A 25,239-nucleotide genomic window follows, 5' to 3' on the forward strand; every position below is an offset into this window, starting at 1 on the left:
ATCATGTGACCATGGGATGCTGCAATGGTTATAAGTGTGAAAAAGATTAAGTCTCTTCAGTGCTGTTGTAACTTTGAATGGTTACTAAATGAACTGTTTTAAATCGAGGACTACCTGTATATATAGGATGCTGAGCAACTAGTTGCTCAGACCTGCTCTAAATTATTTTTGTGCCCTAAAGCTCAAATACTTACTAGTGCAAGTACCATTTATCTTTCTCATATGCCTCCTTGAAGAAGTCCAGACTTGACTACTTTTTAAGATTGTCTTTAGTACCTTTTATTCAGTGTAGTTCTAATTATGTTAATATACACCCAGATATGAGTCATATTGAGTTTTTTTATTATTAGAAAAGGATAATTTTAGATCATATGTGAAATCCAAAATGGTATGTTTCAAACCCACAATAAGCCACTTTTCAGACATTTTACTTCCAAACAAAAGAGAATTTGGGACGCTTCCATTTTGCAAGGTGAATATGGGTAATCCTTGCCTTACAACAGTTCATTTAGTGACTATTCGAGGTTACAGGGGCACTGAAAACAGTGACTTGTGACCGTTTTTAACAAACCACTGCAGCATCCCCATGGTCATGAGATCGGAGATGACTCTTAATTTATGATGGCTGCAGTCCTGGGATCATGCAATCACTTTTTGTGCCCTTCTGACCAAAAAAAAAAAAGATTAAAAAAAAAAGATGTTGAGACTTTGGAAAAAATGCAAAGAAGAGCAACGAAGATGATTAAGGGCCTGAAGACAAAAACATATGAAGAATGGTTGCAGGAATTGGGTGTGGCCAGTCTAGAGGAGACATGATAGCAGTATTCCAGTGCTTAAGGGGATGCCACAAAGAAGAGGGGATCAAACTTATTTTCCAAAGCACTGAAAGGCAAGACAAGAAACAACGGATGGAAACTAATCAAGGAGAAAAGCAATCTGAAATTAAGGAGAAACTTCCTAACAGTGAGGACAATTAACCAGTGGAACAACTTGCCTTCAGAAATTATGGGTGTTTCATCACTGGAGGGTTTTTTTTAAAAAAAAGACTGGATTTGAAATGGTATAGGGTCTCCAGCTTGAGCAGGGGGTTGGAACAGAAGACCTCCAAGGTCCCTTCCAGCTCTATTCTGATTGAAAATCAATGGGGAAGACAGATTCTCTTAACTTATTGCAGTGATTCACTTAACAACTATGACAAGAAAGGTCATAAAATGGGGCAACTGTCTCAATTAGCAATAGAAATTTGGGGCTCAATTGTGGTTGTAAGTCAAGAACAACCTGTATAGCAAGGCTTTGCCCCTTCAGATATACCCATGTCCCAACACCTTTTTCCTAGCACCTCACCTCAACCACAACTGATACACTGGCCTCTATGCTTTTTCCTTGTCAAAGGATCAAGGAATGGCTTTCCAGTGTGGCATACAGCACTGGCATGTTCACCCACAATCTTATCAAAATCCTCCTTCCTCTGAATGGCAACCAATGGTCCTTGGCTTATCCTCACTTTTGTCTTTTTAAACTACTTCTGCTCAAAACATCACACCAGCCCATTTTTTTAGCAAAATAACTATGTTTCATTCTCTATATGGGCCAAAGGGTTTGAGAACAATGCATTTTGCACATTCTTAATTAATTTCACCAAGACATTGGATCCAGCAGAATTCTGCATAGAAATCTAAAGCATAAAGGGTAGATTTCAATAGGAGCATCTTATTCATACATAATCCGGACTTGGAATCCTTAAATAAGACAATCGTTATCTAGTTTATAGAAATATTTAGTTCATCTGAATATTAGCAATGCCAAGACCCCAAAAATACTAGTGAAGATTATATGCCACTTGGTTAAATACTACATATACTTCTTGAAATGAACTGTGTTGTCTGAACAGTACTTAATATGAACATTCTTCTAGTCAATAAAGCATATTGCAGTTTCTTGTATGGATAAAAACTGACAAAATATCAGCTATAGATACCAAACTTTGTGCAATTGACAGGGAAAAAACCCCCAAAATGCATAGGTATAATCAAGCAGTGAATAAAGTACTGACCCCAAATGTTTAAATGGCCACTTCAAATTTTAATTCTGGGAACAAAATTAAACTAAACACTGTTTTGGTAATGCCAAATTATTTTTCAATGAAATGTCAAAGTCTGCATAAGGTTTCACAGAATTCTGGGAGTTGAAGTCCACAGATCTTAAAAGTTGCCATGGTTGGACACCCCTGGTTTCTAAAAGAGGGGTTTTTTTGGTGGGGAGAGGTCTGGGCATGTATGGCTTTGGGGGAAGAATTTGGGGATATCCTTACTGCCCAAGGTTTTTTTCAGGAAGAAAACTGATTGGGGAAAAAATGAATTCACCTTGGAGGAGACAGAGAAACTGGGATGAGAGGCGTATTTAATTTGTGGCACATCAAGAATTAGAATGCATGGAATCATGAAACAACCTTGTTCCATATATAGTCCTTAACTTAACAACCACAATTGGGACCAGAATTTCGGTCACTAAGACAATGAGCGAGACAGTGAACGAGTTGCACCAGATTTTACGACCATTTTTGCCAAAGTTAAGTGAACTGCTGTAGTTAAGTGAATCCTGTGGTTGTTAAGTGAAACTGGCTTTCCTCGCTGACTTTGCTTGTCAGAAGCCGGCGGGGAAGACTGCAAATGGCAATCACATGACCCTGGAGGCTGCAACTGTCATAAATACACGTGAAGTGCCTGAATTTTTATCATGTGACCGCAGAGATACCCAATGGTTGTAAGTGTGAGGACCAGCCAAAAGTCAGGTTTTTTTCAATACCATGGTAACTGAACGGATGCTAAATGGATGGTTGTAAGTTGAGGACTATCTGTAAGGCTATATTTTTTTTTATCAGCAGCCTGTTTCCCAGGGAGGGTTAAAAAAAATATACCGTATTTTTGGGACTATAAGACGCATCTAGATTTAGAGGAGGAAAACAAGAAAAGTTTTTGGTCTCTGTGCTATTTTTGCCCAACCTGTTTTTGGCCTGCAGTGCTTCTGGGGGCTGGGGAGGGCGAAAACACAACTCATGGAGGGTTCGGGAGGCCAAAAACAGGCCCGTATTCAGTCTATAAGACGTAGCGAAATTTTCACCCTCTTTTGGGGGGGGGGGTGTCTTATACTCTGAAAAATACCGTACATAACATATTTAGTGAGTCGGTATAATTCAGCCATAGCTGAAGTATGTCACTGCACATACTTAATTTTTTAGTAATCAACATTTATAAAATGATTTGTAAATGCAGAAATTTTAGTTTTGCTCATTGTTGTTTAAACCTTGTCACTGTTTTTTAATCTTGTATTGAGTACATTTTTAAACAATGGCTGAAAATCACTATCAAAAGTCTATAAAACAAGTAGTTTTAACTGCCTGGTATATGGTTATTATTCTCAAGCATGGAAATATACATATGAGATCAATAAATTTTGCCTGAGCAAGGTAATCGCTAGTGGTTATTTTCTATACTAAAAGAAATATTCAATTCTTGTTTAGTTTTGTAATTTTTATGTTAAGTAAACCATTCTGGAAGCATTTGTTGAAAAATGATACCGAAACTTAAACCATCCTAAATAAATGCTGCTACATCATTATCAATCACAGAAAAAACCTCTGAACACTAATATAAATCCATCCCCAGCCAGAAAAATTATATTGGTTAATCTATAATACATCTTTTAACGTTGTACAAATCATTTCTGAATGAGCCACCCGGCCAAACCACCATTTTATAGAAAATTAAGGGATTTGATAAAAAAACAGCCTTGAGTCTTTGACTGAAGGTAAACATTTTTAATTTGAATAGATGTCCTCATAAGTATGCCTGAATTACTTACACAGAAACACTGACATATTTTCGAAGTACTATTAGGATATTCCATTCAAGCTTTAATTTCAAGAAATATTCAATCAAACTGGTTAACAAGGACAAAATATTTGCAAATCTATTTGGCTTGAATATGTTTTAGTAGGCACTAAAATCCCTGCAGGTCTTCACTTCTGGGCTTTTGCCTAAGCAAATGTGTCACTCACTTTCTATGCTGAGAATGGTATTCAAGGCAACAGTTTATTTTTCAACGACACACATGGTTAAATACCCAGAATATATATATATATATTTTAATCTCACAACATTTTAAATGATACAAAAGAAAAGAGGATTCCATTTCACAATAATGCAACATTAACAAAATGACTTCTGTGAAAAGCAATTTAAAAAGGCATTTGCTTCTTGAAATACAACCACAGACAAGTATGTGTCACAAATCTTTCCTCCCGTTGGCCAAAGGCTATCGGCAATACAAAAAAAGAAACCACTAAATTCTATCGAGTCCCAAGAGACTAAATGAATGAATTATGGACAATAAATTGCTGCCATTTAAAGATATTGAAGCATGATTAAAAACTGAGAAATTTGTCTATATTTTCATATTTCAGTTTATTATCTGGCAAGGACTACTACATTTAGAAGACTTCTAAAAAATAGCCACTTACTAAGTATGGGATAATATCAAGAAATGAACTGGCAAAGAAATTAGTTCTCTACAGTGCTGCAACTGCCTTAAGAAAAGACTTGCCAGTTTCCTTGTAGGTGCTCCTACTGATTTAGAGATGGGAATATGTATAGGTACATTCATATAGCAGATGTGACAATAGAAGTGAAAACAGCTACTGTACATCAATTAAAAGAGAATTAAAATAGTCTTCGCAGCAATCCTAATTCTAGCTTGGGAAATTTAAGGAGTTATCGTCTGATACATGAATAAAAGTTTGAACAATTTAGTCAATTTCAGAATATGAAAACATGAAATAGCTAGTGAGAAAGCAAATGCTTTTTTTTAATGATGCCACTTTTCACATCAGTATATTTAATTTCTTGCTAGATTGGATTAGTTGTTCAAAACATTGTTACCCTGTTCAGTGTTGTTTTCAAAGTGAAATACAGCCAATGCCCTGTTACCTTGCTCCCTTTTTCTCATACTACCTTTTAAAATAAAGCAGGAAGGGTGGCCAGCAGCTGGTCCCGTCTCTTCTGCCCATGACAGCTGTATCCACTTCAGCATAAAGAAAAACAAGGATGCTAAATATACACATACTTCATTAAACAGCAAGGTTTCACAAAGAAAATCTTGTGGTTGAACACGCAACAGATTTTGAGAATTTTGCATTTCATTCATGGGAGAAATATTCATATGTTTCTAATTCGAGACAAGATAAGAGGAAGCCTTTGTGGAGGCAACTCATTTTTCCAGGTTTAATATTCTTTGTGAAACCTCACTTTACATTATTTCACAACCCTTATTTCCCCATTTTACAGAAGTTTAAATATAAAGCACTTAAACGCAACAGTCAGTTGATGCAGGGAAAACGTATGTGCTAGCCCCCAAACCAGCATGAGCTTGTCGGCAGAAAATCTTCTCCACCCTAGACAGGAACAATTGCATAAATGTGTGGGGGAGAATATATATTTGTTCATTTACTTTTTACTTTTTGAAAACTTTCAAACTGGCATGCCACTTTCATTTCAGTACAATTTAGCAAAATGGAGGTCTCATTTTAAGAGACCTGCATGAGACAAAACTAAACAAAATTCACTAGACTAAAATATTTCTAGGTAGTCTTCAAAATGCATGCAGCAATGTAGTGATAGAACACTGATTATTACTAAAACAATCTGTGGGCTTATCTGCTTCCTTGCAGATAAGGACACATTATAGTAACTGAATAGCCAAGTATATGGACAAATAATCCATCTCTTATTAACTGGGAAAGCTTATAGCAATTGCCTCCTCACTAAACATAGTCAAAACTGCAAAACTCAGTAGTTTACTCTACTAGAAAAGTCCAAGTTCTAAAGTAAATGTTGAGGTATATTTTATTTCTTTAAAGATATACTCACATTGTCTCAGTCAAAAAAAATGGTTTTGATTCCCCTTTCTCCACGCAACATATTGCTAAATGTACATTTAGCAGCATTTTCCTCCCCACCCCCCAATCTTAACCTGTTATTTTAAAATATTACATTAAAATAATTTCTACAAGTGTTTCGTCAGGAACATGTTAAAAATTTAGAATGACAGGGGAAAGTAGTGCTAACTTGAATAGCCATTACTTGAAACTTGATTAATCAAAATTAACTAATTTTTGGAACTGCTTCCAGACCGACTTCTAACTCCTGGACCAGACCAAATCTTTTTTTTTTTTTTAAAGAAAAACAGGCTAAGTACCAATGCAAACTGTCTGATACCACATTATGGGAATATTATGGATCCTTACCAGGTTGCGAGGTGGTAAACGACTGTTCTTTTAACCCCTACACAACGGAGCCTGGCAGGGCAAGCACCTAAAAGAGAAACTGTCAGAAAAGTTTAATAGTAATGTATAACAGATGTCTTACAATTTTCACATGCATGTTTTTTTTTTTAAAACTACCTGCTGTGCATTATATTACTATTTGGATGTTAAGTCTCTCTCCAGCGAAGACGTTGACGTTTAAGCATTTTGTTTTTCAGCCGTCTTTTTAAGCAACAGAGCAGGGCTAGATTTTTATTTATTTTTTTAATCTATTCCCACCATTATTCATTTCATGGGAACCTTTAAAAGTTACTTCTGCCCTTTTCGGGCATATTCTTACCACCACTGTCTACCTGCTTTCTCCATTGCTGCAAGTACACAGTGACAAAGAGCCGTTTTGATCAATAGTGCGCCTGCATAAAACATTTCAGCCAACAACACTGCTGGGGCGTCCTGGACGCCCACCCCACACTTGACACAACAAGATGATCCTCCAACACACAGGGGAAAAAAGGTGGGGGGGAAGTTTTTGCATTTCTTCCCCCCCACCTCCTTTCCAATAAGCAAAGGCTGCTCTAACCAAAGAAGCCAGCTTTCTCATCACTTTCCCCATTTATCGCTGGTTTCTTTTCTCTTTTTTTTATTATTTTATTTTATTTTACATTCCTCTTCCTCTCCTCTCCCTCTCTTTTAACTGCATCCTCCTCTAGCAACCCCTGGGATGATGGCAGCAGGCAAGAGACACCCGGAGTATTGTATTTTATTATTTTTAAAGTTCTGACGAAGAAGTGGAAATACTTGACCCTACATTTTGGAGAGCAAGGAGGAAGCAGCAGGAGGAAGAGGAGGAAGAGGAGGAGGAGAAGAAGCAGCAGCAGCGGCCGCCAAAGTCTCCGAGCTGGCCGCCCGCTTGGCGCAGAGAGAGCAAAACTCCACCGAAAGGTGGTCGCGGTCCACGTGGAGGCAAACGCCGCCGGGTCTGGCCGACGAGGAGGACGAGGAGGAGGAGGAGGAAAGGAGCTTCTCCGCCGGTTCTTCCGCCGGGATCGGGAGCGCGTAGTCGTGGTCGCCGTTCTCTCCGAAGGCTCCGGCCGCCGTTTCTCGGAAGAGGCTGGTGCTGATCCTCATGCGGAGCCCTAAGCTGCCGTCTCCGGCTAAGCGTCCGAGCAAGCGGCCCAAAGCGCTCTGGTTAGCCAGCACGGCCCTCAAGTAGCCCGTCTCCCGTTCCAGGTCGCGCAGGCGTCGGCAGAGGCCCCGGTTGCGGTCGCGGAGCTGCCGGTTCTCGGCCGCCAAGCCTTGCAGCCGCGTCTCCAGGCCTTGCACGTACAGCTTCTTCTTCTGCCGGTTGAGGCGAGCCGCCGCCGCCGCTTTCAGGCGGTTGCCGCCCGGGCGCGTCGGCCTGGAAGAGCTCGAAGGCCGCGACGCCTCGGCATGCGGACTCGCCCTGCCCCAGGCCGGAGGAGGGGAAGCCTCGTCGCCGCCACCGCCACCGCCCACCGCGGCCTCCAGCCAGGCGTCCAGCTCCAGCCCCGCGGGGAAGAGCAGCTCGCCTTCCTCAGGCTCCTCCAGGGAATCTTCAGCCATGGCCGCCGCCGCCGTTTCCGTCTCCTCCTCAGGCCGCCGCTCGACTCCCGGGCTTGGAAACGAGCAGGCCGCGACCGGCTCTCCGGGTTTTCCCTGGCCCGACGAGGCCGCTAAGAGCTGGGCCAGACTGTGGCGCATGATAGCGGTCTAGCCGTTGCCCCCGGATCCCTCCAAGGCGGGCCCGGTTGCGATGAGGCCTTCGGGTCAGGCTGGGCCTCAGCGCCGCTCTCCCCGAAGAGGGTGGGGGGGGAGGGGGGAAGGAGAGGCGGCAGCGGCAGCGGCGGCCACTTTCGCCTCAGGCCTCGGCCGTTTTTTTTTTGTTTTTTTTTTCCTTTCACGCGGCGGCCTTCTCCCCGCCTCACGCACAGATACAGACACGGCGCGACTGCGCCTGCGCACGCTCCGGCGCTCTGCCTGAGCATTCTGGGAGTAGAAGTCCGGCAAAGGGGGAGGGGGGGCGGAGCCTGTGTGTAGAATACTCCTGTGTATAAAAAGGTAAATAAATGGGGCGCTGAAGTTGCAGGTTTTGGTGTCTGGGAAGTTTTGGAGGCGAAGAGATTCGGGGAAACTAGGTGGCTTTTCTAGTCGTCCCGAGCTTTGCAGCACAGATCGCGGTAACTCTGCCTGGTGCCAAAAGTGGTTTGTCCCAAAAGTGCTTTTTCAAAAGGCAACTGGAGTTTCTTTGTTCTTCAGAAAATCCTTTCTTTCTTTCTTTCTTTCTTTCTTTCTTTCTTTCTTTCTTTCTTTCTTTCTTTCTTTCTTTCTTTCTTTCTCTTTCCTTCCTTCTGTCCTTCCTCTTCCTCTCTCTGTATCTTTTTCTTTTTCCTTCCTCTATCTCTTTCTTTTCTTTCTTTTTCTCCTTCCTTCCTCTTACTCTCTCTGTACCTTTCTCTTTCCTTCCTTCCTTCTTCTCTGTAACTCTATCTTTTTCTTTCTTTCTTTTCTTTCGTTCTTTCTTTCTTTCTTTCTTTCTCTTTCCTTCCTTCTGTCCTTCCTCTTCCTCTCTCTGTATCTTTTTTTTTCCCTTCCTCTATCTCTTTCTTTTCTTTCTTTTTCTCCTTCCTTACTCTTACTCTCTCTGTACCTTTCTCTTTCCTTCCTTCCTTCTTCTCTGTAACTCTATCTTTTTCTTTCTTTCTTTCTTTCTCTTTCCTTCCTTCTGTCCTTCCTCTTCCTCTCTCTGTATCTTTTTCTTTTTCCTTCCTCTATCTCTTTCTTTTCTTTCTTTTTCTCCTTCCTTCCTCTTACTCTCTCTGTATCTTTCTCTTTCCTTCCTTCCTTCTTCTCTGTAACTTTCTTTCTTTCTTTTTCTTTTTATCTCTCTCTTTCTTTTTTCTTCTCTCCCCCTTTTCTTTTTCTTCTCTCTCTCCCTCTCCCTCCCTCCCTCTCTCCTCTCTCCCTTTCTCTGTGGGAGTGTGGAAAAATGGTTATAAGTCTTTCTTTTCTTTCTCTTTGTCTTTCTCTTCCTTTTCTTTCCTTCTTTACTGTAACTTTGTTGCTTGTATCCTTAAGATTTATATTGATATTGTTTCCTGATTGCTTATTTGTACCCCTATGGCTATCATTAAGTGTTGTACCTTATGATTCTTGATGAACGTATCTTTTCTTTTATGTATCTGTATGTATCTTTTCTTTTTATTCTTTTAGAGCGTATGCACCAAGACAAATTCCTTGTGTGTCCAATCACACTTGGCCAATAAAAAATTCTATTCTATTCTATTCTATTCTATTCTATTCTATTCTATTCTATTCTATTCTATTCTATTCTATTCTATTCTATTCTATTCTATCCCTCTCTTGCTCTTTCTTTCTCTCTCCTTCTCTTTTTCTCTCTCTTCAGAAATATTTAACAGTAACAGAGTTGGAAGGGACCTTGGAGGTCATCTAGTCCAACCCCCTGCTCACCCAGGAGACCTTGTACTAAGGATTCGAAACCGCCGAACTGCCGGCCTTGCTGATCAACAAGCTCAGTGTCATCGATACTTCAACCCTGGAGGCTTTTAAGAAGGGACTGGACAACCATTTGTCTCTAAAATGCTATAGCATCTTCTGTTGAGCAGGGCATTGGAGTCAGTAGACGACTTCCAAAGTCGGTCCCAACTCAGTTATTCTGTGATTTCCTTGAAAAACATTACACTTCTCATTCAAGAAGCTTCATCCAGAACTGAAGCAGCTTTTTGGATGAGAAGTGAAACATCTTCAAGAAAAGCAAAGAAAGTCCAGTTGCCTTTTGAAAAAAAAAACACCTTTGGGCAGGGGTGAAATCTAGCAGGTTCTGACAGATTCTGGAGAACCGGTAGCGGAAATTTTGAGTAGTTCAGAGAACAGGCAGATACCACCTCTGGCTGGCCTCAGAATGGGGTGGGAATGGAGATTTTGCAATATCCTTCCCCTGGAATGGGGAGGGAATGGGGATTTTGCAGTATCCTTCCCCTGCCACACCCATCAAGCCACACTACGCCCACCAAGCCACGCCCACAGAAACGGTAGTAAACAAATTTGGATTTCACCCCTGCCTTTGGGACAACTATGATTTGGAAGACTGAGGATCTCCATAGATGTTCAGATACAGTTTGTTGAACCAACCACAGTGGTTGGATTAAGGCAACAGGCTAAACCAGGGGTCTGCAACCATAAGCACTCAAAGAGCCATTTGGACCCATTTCCCACAGAAAAGAAAATACCGGGAGCCACAAAACCTGGGTGGGAGTAGCCAACTTGATGTCACTCACTTCCACCAGTCACATGACCCTCTGTATCTGTCTCTCTCTCTCCCCCTCTGTATCTCTCTCTGTCTCCCCCCACTCTCTCTCCCCCTCACTGTATCTATGTCTCTTTCTCTCTCCCCCTTCTCTATATCTATGTCTCTCTCCCCCTCTCTCTGTATCTCTCTCTGTTTCTCTCCCCCCACTCTCTCTCCCCCTCTCTGTATCTGTCTCTCTCTCCCCCCCTCTATATCTATGTCTCTCTCTCTCCCCCTCTCTCTGTATCTCTCTCTGTCTCTCTCCCCCCACTCTCTCTCCCCCTCTCTGTATCTATGTCTTTCTCTCTCCCCCCCATATCTATGTCTCTCTCTCTCCCCCTCTCTCTGTATCTCTCTCTGTTTCTCTCCCCCCACTCTCTCTCCCCCTCTCTGTATCTATGTCTCTTTCTCTCTCCCCCCCATATCTATGTCTCTCTCTCTCCCCCTCTCTCTGTGTCTCTCTCTGTCTCTCTCCCCCCACTCTCTCTCCCCCTCTCTGTATCTATGTGTCTTTCTCTCTCCCCCCCTATATCTATGTCTCTCTCTCTCCCCCTCTCTCTGTATCTCTCTCTGTCTCTCTCCCCCCACTCTCTCTCCCCCTCTCTGTATCTATGTCTCTTTCTCTCTCCCCCCCTCTCTATATCTATGTCTCTCTCTCCCTCCCTCTCTCTGTATCTCTCTCTGTTTCTCGCTCTCCCCCTCTCTCTGTATGTCTCTGTCTCTGCCTGGCCGCTTCTCCATCCCCTGCCATTACCCTTACCTTCTCAGGCCAGGCGAGGAGTGACTGGGAGGGGAAGGTGAGGGATGAGGCCAGCCAGTGGTGGGTTCACCTGACAGGGAGCCACAGCAGAGGGCCCAAAGAGCCACATGTGGCTCTGGAGCCGCAGATTGCTGACCCCTGGGCTAAACCATAAAGCATGAATAATAAGGTCTAGAATCGTACCTTGGTTGCTTCCACAATTAATGTTTAGTTTTATCATTTTATTATGGTTTTTGTTAGGATATGGTTTGAGCCTAACAAGTTGTCCAGGCAATATATGTATACTGTAACTTTAATCTGTAAATGTATTATGTGACTTTAAAGTTTTCTTGCTGTTTGTTGTAATGCTGAGTCATGCTGTAATTAGGTAATGACTAGTTGTGAGAGTATTTAAGCAAGGTATTGTAACGTATTCAGTTTGATGATGAAGCTGAGATGATATGCTGCCATAGTGAGGAGTTGCTATCCATTGTGCTATCATCGTTGGATGGATCTGCAACCATCGTGGTTTGTGAACCAGAGTGAGTTTGTTATTCTAACCAACTACTGTCTGTTTGGTAAGAAGATATCTGTAACTACTGGACTGATTTAACTGGCAAAGACTTGGAATTTGTTTAAAGAGTATGAGACTGTTTTTCTACTATAAAGTAAGCTTTTGATAAACCAGTTTGCATATCTCTTATTCATTGCTCTCAGCAACGTTTCCTTGTGCATTTACTCTGCTGGTTGGTAACACAACACCAATATCCTTAACAGTTTTCATGTTGCTTTTATTTTTGTTTGGAAGCAACTCAGAGTTGGTTATAAGATGGGCAGTCTGGAGAATATTTGTAAGGTTGGAATGAGGGGTCCTTGCAGCTCTCTAAGCTTGGTGGGGTTTTTTTTGCAGATGTTTCATTGCTCAAACTAGGGAACATCATCACCAAGTCTTAGAAGATATTCCTTATTTTACACATTTTCTATGATTAGAAGACAAAGTTAGATCTTCACCATGATCATTACTGGTTGAAAGGCTATAGGAACTGAATGGAAAGTCAACATTTCATTTTTATGACAATTTTTGGGTTTTGACAATTAAGCGGGTTGCTGCTATAGAAATGGCTGGTAGTTATTATTTGGTATAACTAAAAAGTTGATACTATAACTTTATTGACATACCTAAATGTACTAAAAAAAATAATGTGGAAGTTGCTGCTTTTTTATATATTTCTTTTCCCGTCTTCCTTATTTATTTATTTATTTATTTATTTATTTATTTATTTATTTATTTATTTATTTATTTGAATTTATATACCGCCCTACTCTCGAAGGACTCAGGGCGGTGAACAGCCATAGAATAAAACATATAAATACAAAATTTAAAATAAAATAAAACGAATTAAATAATTTGGCTGAACAAATTTAAAACCCCAATAATTTAAAACCAAATTTAAAATTTCCATTTAAAAGGGGGAAAGACTTAGGTCTTTCCTTCATTTTACCACCTCTATCCCACTCCCTGCCCTTTTTTCCATTGTCTTTATTTTTATTTGTATTTTATATTAAGAAAAAAAAACTTTTAATAAAAATATATTTTTTAAAAAATATGGCAAGCAATAGAATCTACCGCTGGGAAGATTTTCCTAACATCCAGCCGAAATCAATCTTCTAAACTCAGTTCGATCTAGAATTAGGGTTACAGGTAGCCCTCGACTTATGATCACCCCCCAAAAAATATGTTAATAAGGTGGTTGTTAAATGAGTCATGCCTGACTCTACGACCTTCGTTTCCATGATTGTTAGCAAATCATTGCCGTTGTTAAGTGAATCACACGGTCCTTAAACGAATCTAACTTTCCCCGTTGACTTGGCTTGTCGGAAGCCAGCAGAAAAGGTCACAAATGGGGATTATAGAGCCTTGGTAGTACAGTGGTCTAAAGCACCCTGTTATTAAGAACAGCTGCCTGCAATTACTGCAAGTTCGAATCTCCCCAGGCTCAAGGTTGACTCAGCCTTCCATCCTTTCTAAGGTAGGTAAATTGAGGACCCAGTTTGTGGGGCAATAAGCTGACTTTGTATAAATATACAAAAGGATGAAGGCTATTGCTTAGCGCATTGTAAGCCGCCCTGAGTCTCCAGAGAAGGGCGGCATATAAATCAAATTTAAAAAAAAATTATATGACCCCAGGATGCTACATGCTGGTTGCCAAGCGCCCAAATTTTGATGATCATGTGACTGTGGAGATGCTGCCACAGTCCTAAGCGCAAAGACCTGTTGTATTGAAAGGATTAGAGCAATGGTGAAATGTAAAATTTGTTACTACCGGTTCTGTGGGCATGGCTTGGTGGGGGGGGGTTAATGTGGGTGGGTGTGGCCAATCCTTTTTTTTTTTACTTTTAAAAGCATTTTTTCTACGAGGTTGTAAAAAAATGCTTTTAAAAGGCTCTGACGATCCAGGCTGAGTTGCCTGATCGTCAGAGGCTTTTTTTTTTTTTTAACTTTTAAAAGCATTTTTTCGGCTGAAGAAAAAATGCTTTTTAAAAAAAAAAAAAGCCTCTGATGATTGCGTGGCTCAGCTGGGCATGGGGGGAGGGAGCAGGGATTTTTGTTACGGGTTCTCCGAGCCACCCGCCGCCATCGCTACCGGATCGGGTGATCCGGTCCGAACCGGGAGCATTTCACCCCTGAATTAGAGCATGTACAGAGTGTAACTAACTCAACTTTTGATATTCCTTGCTGAGCTGAAGCTCCGTTGTAACCTAATGTGCCAACTGAGGAGATAAAGCCTCCAGGCCACATGCCAAGTAGCTTTGCTAAGTAACTTGCTGTAATTCAAAATGTGAATTCTGTCTGCTGTGACAACATAATGTGAGATACTAATTTTAATGAACTCTGGGCTATATGCCAGAAAATGTATTCCTTTTCCCTTTTGAGGTCCACTGTTTCTGAGCGCAGAGAAAATCATGAGCTTGGCATAAAACCCGTGGATAAGAAATTATGTTTCTATAGCACTGACGATCTGTGCAAGTGGTGTAAACTATAAGAAGAAGGAAAAGGGGGGGGGGGTGTTTGCACGCGCCTGCTTTTCTCTCCTTGCTTTGCTGTTTAAGGTGGTAGATTAAGGTCGCCCAGTTTTGCTTTGATCAAAATAAAACTGATTATCAGTTGCCTCGTGTACAGAATTTAATTGGGATTTATCAGATTCTGAGCTGCACCAAAACCAGGGGTGAAATCCAGCAGGTTCTGGAGAACTGGTAGCGGAAATTTTGAGTAGTTCAGAGAACCAGCAAATACCACCTCTGGCTGGCCCAAGAGTGGGGTGGGAATGGAGATTTTGCAATATCCTTCCCCTGCAGTGGGGTGGGAATGGAGATTTTGCAGTATCCTTCCCCTGGAGTGGGGTGGGAATGGAGATTTTGCAGTATCCTTCCCCTGCCAAGCCCACCAAGCCACGCCCACAGAACCGGTAGTAAAAAAAATTGGATTTCACCACTGACTAAAACCTAACAGTATCCTCGAGCCGTCACTAAACGAATGGCTAAATGTCGAGGACTACCTGCAGGCCTGTCTTAAAATGCGTTTAGTGTTAACCCAAGCGACTCCTGGACAAACATAAACCTGTTGGAAATGACATGAGGCTTAAATGCAAAATCTCTGCTTTAGACTGGAAAGCATTATTATCTCGACACATTTATTTGAAAGTTATTCTAAATATCCAACATCTCTCTGGGCTGAGCAGTCAATATAGCAATCGCAACCACCTATGAGTAATCCATCTATCTAACTCTAAATAAAAGATGTTATATTTAGCAACTACAATAGAGGGAAAATAGCACCCCCATATCTGTTAAAAGGCGAGTCTTTCTTAAAAGGCAGCTTCAGATGGACAGGAATACTTAAATGTGCCCGTTACGCCATAAAGTGGCGTAATTTGGTATTTAACTCTTTCTCTTTGTTCAGCAATTCGGTGCTGTGTTTTCGGTAAGCTTCGAAATGCATCCGGAGCTCGGAGTAAGCTTCTTCTGCCCCCTCAAGACGGCGCTTTAAATCTCTAACTCGGAGGTTACTATCCACCATTGCAGCTTCAGTCTCAAACTGTAGTTCAGCTGCCTGCTTGGCCTTCTCCATATCCTCCGCCTTCTTCTCCAGCTGAAGGATCTCCCGTTGCTTTTCCTGAAGCACCTTGCCTCTCTCCATCGCCAGCTTCAACAAGTCCTCCTTCTCCTTTGTGAGGACATCTAGCTTGGCTTGCAGGCTGCTCTCGGTTTCTCTCAGCTGCCTCTCTGTTTGTTCCAGTTGGTCAAGGATCGGTTTTTGCTTCTTCTGTAGGACGTCCAGTTGCCTTTTCAAGGAGTCCATCTCCTTGGTGTAGACTCTGGTTTGTTCTCTCTGGCTTTCCAGAAGTTCTTTCTCTCGTTCTTCGGCTGAACGACAGCGCTGTTGATAAGTTTTCTTCAAGGCCTCCATATCAATGGAAAGTTTCTTGAATTCAGAAGAAACCCGGGCCAGTTCTACTTCTTTATCTTTCAAAGGTTGGCTGAAGAGGCTTTCGTTTTCCTGACGCAGGCGGCCATTTTCTTCTCGGAGCTGCTTATTCTGCCGTTTGTGCTCATCTTTGAAGCGGATCATTTCTTCGTGGTTGGCAGCCAAGTCCATAAAGCGCTGCTCCAGGTGCTGGATGCGTCGTGTCTGATTCTCCAACCTCAAAGCATCTCCCGTTCTCGTCTCCTCCAGCTCGGTGTTGATCTGTTCCAGCGTCTTACAGCGCAAGAGTTGATCGTCGGCTCTCTTCTTGAGGATACAGATCAGCTGAGACTGTTCGTTGAGGCGCGAACGCAGCAGGGCCTTCTCGCCCTTCTCGTCATCAGAAAGACCGTGGAGTTTCTCCAACTGGTCGAAGGGATCCCCCATGCTCCATTCTAGCTCTCCTTCCATATCTTTGGATATTTTCGGATTCTTCCCGTCTTGAGGCATATCAGGAGCACAGTTTTCTCTTGCTGTTCCAAACACAAGTTCCCCTAGTGGCTTTCTTCAGGTGAACATTCAAAAATTCTGAACTGCCCTTCAGAAGTTCAATGGATCCAAATGACAGTTGGTGGAAAAATTCCAAGAATTTTGTGACATCACAAGCTTAGAAGGCCTCGGCTGTCCAGAACTGACAGAGTTTTCTCCTATCACTTAATCCTATTTGCCATCCTTGTGCTCAATAGAGAAACGGTGTAACTCTTTGATCTCCTCAGGAACAAAGAGACAGCATGAAACCAATCCATATCTAGTAGATTTTAACTTCAGTCAGTTCTTGATATTGGTCAATTTATAATAAACACCCTAAGAACAGGCAAACGTTCATCTTTTTTCAGCTGGTGCTTTCTCAAATCTTCTTGAAGAGAAACACGAACCATATTTTTTCAAGAGATGCTTTTGCGGCCTTCTTAAATCTGTTTTATTTAAAGAGACGAGAGAAAGCAGAAGATGACCGTGCTTCCTTGATTCCTCTTAATTCAAAACCTGCTTTCCTCCATTTCAAGGTGTCCCAGTACTCTGGGTTTTCTATAGAATATAGGTAGTCCTCGACTTACAGCAGTTCATTTAGTGACCATTCAAAGTTACAATGGCACTGAAAAAAAAGAGTTACGATCATTTCAGCATCCCCATGGTTACATGATCAAAATTCAAATGGTTGGCTCATATTTATGATGGGTACAATGCAGAGGTGAAATCCTACTGGTTCGGACCAGTTCGGGCGAACTGCTAGGGATTATGGGCATCAGTTCACTGAACCGGTAGTAATTACCCCTCCTTGGCCCCACCCACGCCCAGCCAATTGCCGCTTACCTCTTCCGGAAATTCAATGTTAAATGCAGCAGCGAGAATGCTAACTTTTCTCCCTCCATTCAGAATGGAGCTGCTGCAGCCTGTCCCTTTAAGGTAGTCCCCAGAAGGGACGGGGACGGGGAGCAGCTGGAATGGAGCCATTTTTGTGAAAGGCAAGAAATTGGGGATGGGGATTTTCCTGCCTGTCATCCATTCCTCAATCTCAGCACAGACTGAGGGAAGGATGGTAGGCAGGAATATTCCGTTCCCCATTTTCCTGCCATTGGCGACAAGGAGTGGCTGGGAGGGGAGGGGTCGGTGAGGAGCCCCTCGATGTGAGTGATGTCGAGCTGGCCACGCCCATGCAGTCACATGACCTTCCCCACAACAAACCACGCCCACAGAACCAGTAGGGGAAATTTTTTAATTTCACCACTGGTGCAATGTCCCAGGGTGATGTGATCACCTTTGCGACCTTCTGACAAGCAAACTCAATGAGGAAGCCAGATTCACTTAACCATCACGTTACTAATTTAACGATTACAGTGATTCCCTTGACAGCTGTGGCAAGAAAGGTCGTAAAATTCGCTTCACAACTGTCTCAGCAACCAAAATTTTGGATTCAATTACAGTCATAAGTTGAGGACTACCTGTATACAAAACAAGTTCTTAAAGGATTACCAACTTCCATAAATATCTACTCAAAAACACTCATTTATTGGGATTTTTTTCTCTACTTTATGCGTGCTGAGTAACTCTGGAAATAGGGAAATTATTGTCGCTTTCTTTCTGCATCTAGCTTGGAGTTTTTGGTTCAAACTCTAATCAAATCTGATTCTGTGTAGTTTTCAAGCTATAAAGATGCCACCGGTTGAAGCTCTACTCAGGAAGAGGATTAAGGACTAAAGGGGGAAAACCCCTTCAAGGAAGCAATATATTGTGTAGTTTGGATTTTTAAAAAAATAAGGGGAAGGTAAGCTCCAGATAAAGATAGGGACGCGTTGGCTCAGTGGCTAAGACGCTGAGCTTGTCGATCGAAAGGTCGGCAGTTCAGCGGTTCAAATCCCTAGCGCCACATAACGGGGTGAGCTCCCGTTACTTGTCCCAGCTTCTGCCAACCGAGCAGTTCAAAAGCAGGTAAAAAAATGCAAGTAGAAAAATAGGGACCACCTTTGGTGGGAAGGTCACAGCGTTCCGTGCGCCTTCGGCGTTTAGTCATGCCGGCCACATGACCACGGAGACGTCTTCGGACAGCGCTGGCTCTTTGGCTTTGAAACGGAGATGAGCACTGCCCTCTAGAGTCGGGAACGACTAGCACATATGTGCGAGGGGAACCTTTACCTTTACTAAGCTCCAGATAAATTTCCCCATGCAGCTTTCTTGCCTTCTCTCCTAGCAAATATTTAACATTTGTTTTCTAATCAAATCTAATGTGTACTAGACTTCCTTATTCAACCATCAGATTCCATTCAATCAATATATATTATAATGGAGGAGGGGACTACAGTGAGTCTATCCTTTTTCATGCTTGTTCTTTCACCCTAGCTTAGTTAAAATGGTATTTCTAGGTAAAATATTGTAGTTGTTAAAAACCAAAAATAGGGTCAGGATAAATACTACAGTGCTCTTTCCTAGAATCAGTATAATAGAGAATTACGTTAGGAAACACTCCATCATGTTAACTAGATCACCCATTTACAATGAAATAAGGCATCTGGTTCAGTTACAGAGTAGAATAGAATAGAATAACAGAGTTGGAAGGGACCTTGGAGGTCTTCTAGTCCAACCCCCTGCTTAGGCAGGAAACCCTACACTACTTGTTATCCAACATCACCTTAAAAACTTCCAGTGTTGGAGCATTCACAACTTCTGGAGGCAAGTTGTTCCACCGATTAATTGTTGTCACCGACAGGAAATTTCTCCTTAGTTCTAAGTTGCTTCTCTCTTTGAGTAGATGGAGCTTACGAAAGGAAGCACAGGGGAAAAAAAACACACAAAGTCCTTCACACTCACAAAGAATATAGAACATAATAGGACTGGAAGGGACCTTGGAGGTCTTCTACTCCAACCACCCTACCCATGGCAGGAGATCCTATACCATTCCAGACAAGTGACTCTGTCCAGTCTCTTCTTAAAAACTTCCAGCAATGGAAACGCCCACAATTTCTGGAGGCAAGCCGTTCCTCTGATGAATTGTCGTCACCGACAGGAAATTTCTCCTTAATTTGAAATTTCAAAATTAAATTTGAAGAATGCTGAATACTCTCATAATTAAACAATAAGATCTGGACATGAGACTAATAAACGTTAATGCAAACTCATCCTATTTTTGTACGTGTCTCCATTTTTGTCATCGTAGTTTGAGCTACAGGTCCTGGATTTGGTCATTCGTACACATTTCCCTTTCGTTTAAAAAATCATTAGAAAGAAAGATTAGCTTAGATCAGAAAACTCTCTCCTTACCATGTTTTTAGTTCTCTGACTCTCTTAGATGTGACACTCCTCTCGAGTTTGCATCTCCCTGGAAACTGAGACTGCAACAGAAATTGAGCTGTTCCTTTTAGAGCCTGCAACTTTATCTTGCTTTCAAAAGAAAACCTCCAAAGTGGTGGGGAGGAAAGTTTTGGCTGACCCTACATTCAACAGGCATTTCTTTCTTGAACATGTTTTATCTCTACAGCACCAGATGGTAACTCTTGAAGACTACTGCTGACCTGACAATTAATTAAGAAAAGTAATAAAGGTGAAACACTGAAAAATAAGAACGGTTGCAGGAACTGGGTATGTCTAGTTTAATGAAAAGAAGGACTGGGGGAGACATGATAGCAGCCTTCCAATATCTCAGGGGCTGCCCCAAAGAAGAGGGAGTCAAGCTATTCTCCAAAGCCCCTGAGGTCAGGACAAGAAGCAATGGGAGAGAAGGAGAGAAGCAATCAAGGAGAGAAGCAATCAAGAACTAAGAATAAATTTCCTTACAAGTGAGAACAATTAATCAGTAAAACAACTTGCCTCCAGAAGTTGTGAATGCTCCAACACTGGAAGTTTTTAAGAAGATGTTGGATAACCATTTGTCTGAAGTGGTGTAGGGTTTCCTGCCTAAGCAGGGGGTTGGACTAGAAGACCTCCAAGATCCCTTCCAACTCTGTTATTCTGTTCTGTTCTGTTCTGTTCTATTCTATTCTATTCTATTCTATTCTATTCTATTCTATTCTATTCTATTCTATTCTATTCTATTCTATTCTATTCTATTCTATTCTATTCTATTCTATTCTATTCTATTCTATTCTATTCTATTCTATTCTATTCTATTCTATTCTATTCTATTCTATTCTTTCTATTCTAATTCTAATTCTAATTCTAATTCTGTTCTATAGCTGTCAAAAAAAAAAAGATAACCTTTTTGGTAACTGTGGATGCAGATGCCTTACAATTTAAATCTGCGCCCCTGTCCATATCTACTTAAAAGCCAACCCTGCTATGATCTATGGGACTTATTGATGATCAAATATCAACAGTGCAATCTATAAGGCCTTGCACAGGATTGAATTCCACTGTGGAATATCCCCCAAGGGAATAAATTGCAAATTTGCAAGATCTTCTGATAAACTTGACGCTGCAACCAGTTCAGAGTAACAGAGTTGGAAGGGGCCTTGGAGATCTTCCAGTCCAACCCCCTGCTCGAGCAGGAAACTTTATATCATTTGAAACAAATGGTTGTCCGATCTGTTCTTAAAAACTTCCTGTGTTGGAGCATTCACAACTTCTGGAAGCAATACATTCTACCGATTAGTTGCTTCTACCTGTCAGGAAATTTCTCCTTAGTTCTAGGTAGCTTCTCTTCTTGATTGGTTTCCATCCAATACTTGTCCCGCCTTTAGATGCTTTGGAGAATAGGTTGACTCCTTCGCCAACTTATAAATCTTCGCCAATAATAAATAGGAGCCTGGATAACTCTGCAGACTAAAGCACTGTAATTTAACACCAGCTGTCTGCAATTAAAAGTAAGTTCGAATCTTGCCAGGCTCAAGGTTGACTCAGCCTTCCATCCTTTCTAAGGTAGATAAATTGAGGACCCAGTTTATGGGGGCAATAAGCTGACTTTGTATAAAATATACAAAAGTATGAAGGCTATTGCTTAACGCACTGTAAGCCGCCCTGAGTCTCCGGAGAAGGGCGGCATATAAATCAAATTTAATTTTTTTTAAAAAAAAATAATAATCATTTATCTTATTGAGTGAAGTCCTTTCATTCCTTTTTCATGATCTATTTAAATGACCACACAAGACAACTGCACATAATTTAAATACTTTTCATGTTTTAATACAGTGTTTATTAAAGATTAAGAGAGTTTAATTTAAAACTTGGTACCAGGTGATAAGTAGACACACGTTTTGTGGTGGTAGCATCCAGCAAAAGCAAGGTCAAGTTATATACAGCATAAAGATGCCCACTGTTGAAATTTACACCTGATGAAAGAATTGATCCCCCAGATATTCATCTCTGTGTCTTTCTGATTCTTCTCTCCATCAAACTCCAGCAAATCATATGAACAGGAAGCAATTTATAACGGTGTCATTTTTATTTTGTCATTTTTGCCACCATCAGCATCCGGAGTGGCAGTGTGTCTTCTACCCAAGTGTTGGGAGAGTTGATCATTCTTTCCCATAAGGTGGCTTCGTCTAATGTAGAGTCCATCCAATCCACTGGAATGCCATAGCTTTTGCCTAATAAAAGTGTTTAAATAAATGAGATTAGTAGCAAATACTGATTGAGTTATCTACGCAGTAATACAGGTTGTCTTCAGCTTACAACCATTTGTTTAGTGACGTTTGAAGTTACAACGGCACCGAAAAAAGTGACTTATAACCATTTTTCCACACTCCCACAGAGAAAGGGAGAGAGGGGGAGAGGGGGAGGGAGGGAGAGAGAGAAGAAAAAGAGAGAGAGAAGAAAAAGAGAGGGGGGGAAGGGGAGAGAGAGAGAGAAGAAAAAGAAAAAAAGAAGAAAAAAGAGATAAAGAAAAGGAAAGAAAAAAGATACAGAGATACAGAGAAGAAGGAAGGAAGGAAAGAGGTACAGAGAGAGCAAGAGGAAGGACAGAAGGAAGGAAGGAAAGAGAAAGAAAGAAAGAAAAAGAAAAAAGGAAAGAAAAAGAAAGAAAAAGGAAGAAAGAAAGAAAGGAAGGAAGAGGAGAAAGTGATAGAAATTTGTACCTGTTCCAAGTCCTACTCTAAGTCCTCCTACAAAATGGTTGGCAAGTTTATTATGATCCCAAACAGTAAGTTCCACGCATGCTTCTTTCAAGTCTTCAGGTTTGAAGCCATCATAAACCATGGTGTGGTTAAAAACTGGATTTGTCGTCTTCGCAACAGCTCTCGTTTTCTGACGGCTCTTTCTACTTGTATCCGGAAGAACGGTACTTTGGACAACAAAGACAAAAGTGGTATCTATTTATCTACTCGCATTTGCATACTTTCAAACTGCTAGGTGGGCAGGAGCTAAGGAAAGCAACGGGAGCTCACCCCGTCGCGAAGCGCCTGGGTCTCAAACCGTGGCTGTCAGCTGACAAGCTCAGCATCTTTAACCGCTGAGCTATCATGCTCAGTGATGTACTTACCACTTCACAAAAGAATTGAGTTTTGGACCTCTGAGGATAGGCAGGTCATTGCATTGTTTCACCCAAATGTGAACTTCGCCTGTAGCTGGAGTCTTTTTGCCTTTAAAACAGAAACATATATAACAGATGATTAACAGAGGGCTTCAAATAATAGTTTTACTTTTTTTTTCCTTTTAATTTGATTTATATGCCGCCCTTCTCCGGAGACTCAGGGCGGCTTACAATGTGCTCAGCAATAGCCTTCATCCTTTTGTATATTTATACAAAGTCAGCTTATTGCCCCCACAAACTGGGTCCTCAATTTACCTACCTTAGAAAGGATGGAAGGCTGAGTCAACCTGGAGCCTTGGCGAGATTCGAACCTGCAGTAATTGCAGGCAGCTGGTCTTAATAACCAGCTTAATAACAGGGTGCCTTACACCACTGTACTACCAAGGCTCTTTTGGGTTACCTGTTGACTGCTTTTTTATATTTTTTTATATTTTTGTATTTTTTGTATTTTATTAGTTTGTCAAACATGTAAAAGATAGCAGGTATAAATATAAACAAAGGATATGAACAAAGGAAATGAATACAAATAAATGGGGACGGTAGGACAGGGACGGTAGGCACGCTGGTGCGCTTATGCACGCCCCCTTTATGGACCTCTTAGGAATGGGGTGGGGTCCGCGGTAGACAGTTTGAGGTTGAAGCTGTGGGGGTTTGAGGATGTAACAACAGAGTCAGGTAGAGCATTCCAGGCATTGACCACTCTGTTGCTGAAGTCGTATTTTCTGCAATCGAGTTTGGAGTGGTTTATTTGAAGTTTGTATCTGTTGTGTGCTTGTATATTGTTGTGGCTGAAGCTGAAGTAGTCATTGACAGGGAGGATGTTGTAGCAGATAATTTTATGAGCTACACTTAGGTCATACCGGAGGCAGCCTAGTTCTAAATTGTCTAAGCCCAAAATTTCAAGTCTGGTGGTATAAGGTATTTTGTTGTGAGCAGAGGAGCGGAGGACTCTTCTCATAAAATATCTTTGGACACACTCAATTGTATTAATGTCCAAAATGCAGTGTGGGTTTCAGACAGATGAGCTGTATTCGAGAATTCTTTTTTTTTTTTTTAATTTGATTTATATGCCGCCCTTCTCCGGAGACTCAGGGCAACTTACAATGCGTTAAGCAATAGCCTTCATTCTTTTGTATATTTTATGCAAAGTCAGCTTATTGCCCCCACAAACTGGGTCCTCATTTCACCTACCTTAGAAATGATGGAAGGCTGAGTCAACCTTGAACCTTGGAGAGATTCGAACCAGCAGAAATTGCAGGCAGCTGTGTTAATGACAGGGTGCACTAAACCTCTGTACTATCAAGGCTCTTGATAGTTAGAATTGATTTGCTAGAATTGGTCTAGCAAATGTTTTGTATGCTCTGGTTAGTAGTGTAATATTACCGGAGAAGAAGATTAGGTTTACAACTCTTAATGCCTTTTTGACGATGTTGTTACAGTGGGCTTTGGTACTTAGGTCATTAGATAGGAGTACTCCAAGGTCCTTGACAGAGTGAGGATCGTCTACACGGTCGTGTCCACTCAGCTTGTATTTTGTGTTCTGATTCTTTTTGCCAATGTGTAAGATAGAGCATTTGTTGGTTGAGATTTGAAGTTGCCAATTGTTTGATTATTCTGACACAAAGTCTAGGTCTTTTTGAAGGGTAGCAGCATTGTCAGATTGTCCAAGCCCAGAATTTCAAGTCTGGTGGCATAAAGGATTCTATTGTGAGTAGAGGAGTGAGTACTCTTCTTGTAAAATACTCTCGACCCGCTCAATCGTGTTAATGTCTGATTTACAGTGTGGATTCCAGGCGGATGAGCTGTATTCCAGAATTGGTCTGGCAAAGGTTTTGTATGCCCTAGTTAGCAGTACAATGTTACCGGAGAAGAAGCTTCGCAAGATTAGGTTAACAATTCTTAATGCCTTTTTGGCAATGCTGGTACAGGGAACTCTGGGGCTTAGATTGTTTGAGATGAGTACTCTTAGGTACTTAACAAAGTAAGGGTTGTCTACGAGATCGTTTCCGCCCAACTTGGTGTTCTGATTTTATTTATTTTTTTATTTTGCAGGAGAGAGCATTTATTAGTTGAGATTTGGAGTTGCCAAATGCACGACTATTCTGACACATGTTCAATGTCGCTTTGTAGGGCAACAGCATTGTCAGTGGTGTTAAATAATTTTATGTCATCAGAGAAGAGGACACAGCTGTATGTTTATATGTAGCATATCTAGCTGTATATGTAGCAGAAATAGAATAACAGAGTTGGAAGGAATCTTGGAGGTCTTCTAGTCAAGCCCCCTGCTCAGGCAGGAAACCCTATACCCGTGATGGCGAACTTATGCCACGCGTGCCACAGGTAGCACGCAGAGCCATATCTGTGGGCACGC

General features: G+C 41.5%; 3 protein-coding genes and 1 long non-coding RNA gene across 31 annotated transcripts in view; 1 reads left to right on the forward strand and 3 right to left on the reverse strand.

Moving 5' to 3' along the window:
- Nucleotides 1-3,802: 3,802 nt before the first annotated feature.
- CREBZF (CREB/ATF bZIP transcription factor) lies at nucleotides 3,803-8,290 on the reverse strand. 2 transcript variants are annotated; one of them, XM_034406141.3, is made up of 3 exons: nucleotides 7,128-8,290; nucleotides 6,302-6,380; nucleotides 3,803-5,449 (listed from the first exon to the last, which is right to left on the reverse strand). In XM_034406141.3, exons 1-2 carry the CDS (start codon nucleotides 8,039-8,041, stop codon nucleotides 6,332-6,334), a joined length of 963 nt encoding a protein of 320 aa, XP_034262032.2. In that variant the 5' UTR covers nucleotides 8,042-8,290; the 3' UTR covers nucleotides 3,803-5,449; nucleotides 6,302-6,331. The 2 variants fall into 2 exon arrangements, with proteins under 2 accessions (XP_034262032.2, XP_034262098.2); XM_034406207.3 differs by having other exon boundaries at nucleotides 3,803-5,079; nucleotides 7,128-8,041.
- Nucleotides 7,799-25,239, forward strand: part of LOC132710294 (uncharacterized) — a 38,322-nt gene continuing 20,881 nt past the window's right edge. Inside the window, exon 1 of the long non-coding RNA XR_015734606.1 lies at nucleotides 7,799-8,398. This is a non-coding gene — a long non-coding RNA (uncharacterized LOC132710294). The remainder of the gene's footprint in view (nucleotides 8,399-25,239) is intronic.
- CCDC89 (coiled-coil domain containing 89) lies at nucleotides 15,059-19,741 on the reverse strand. The gene is made up of 2 exons (XM_034406297.3): nucleotides 19,664-19,741; nucleotides 15,059-17,003 (listed from the first exon to the last, which is right to left on the reverse strand). Exon 2 carries the CDS (start codon nucleotides 16,358-16,360, stop codon nucleotides 15,296-15,298), a length of 1,065 nt encoding a protein of 354 aa, XP_034262188.1. The 5' UTR covers nucleotides 16,361-17,003; nucleotides 19,664-19,741; the 3' UTR covers nucleotides 15,059-15,295.
- SYTL2 (synaptotagmin like 2) overlaps nucleotides 21,496-25,239 on the reverse strand; it is a 103,938-nt gene continuing 100,194 nt past the window's right edge. For all 27 annotated transcript variants that reach the window (XM_087895834.1, XM_087895829.1, XM_087895825.1 and 24 more), the window contains 3 exons: nucleotides 22,818-22,917; nucleotides 22,414-22,619; nucleotides 21,496-21,924 (listed from right to left, as the gene is read on the reverse strand). In XM_087895834.1, the coding sequence (XP_087751960.1) occupies nucleotides 21,779-21,924; nucleotides 22,414-22,619; nucleotides 22,818-22,917 (452 nt within the window). In that variant the 3' untranslated portion in view covers nucleotides 21,496-21,778. The remainder of the gene's footprint in view (nucleotides 21,925-22,413; nucleotides 22,620-22,817; nucleotides 22,918-25,239) is intronic.

The sequence above is a fragment of the Pantherophis guttatus genome, chromosome 5 (genome assembly GCF_059756535.1).
Source record: "Pantherophis guttatus breed Tessera chromosome 5, ASM5975653v1, whole genome shotgun sequence".
Classification (NCBI taxonomy): Eukaryota; Metazoa; Chordata; class Lepidosauria; order Squamata; family Colubridae; genus Pantherophis; species Pantherophis guttatus.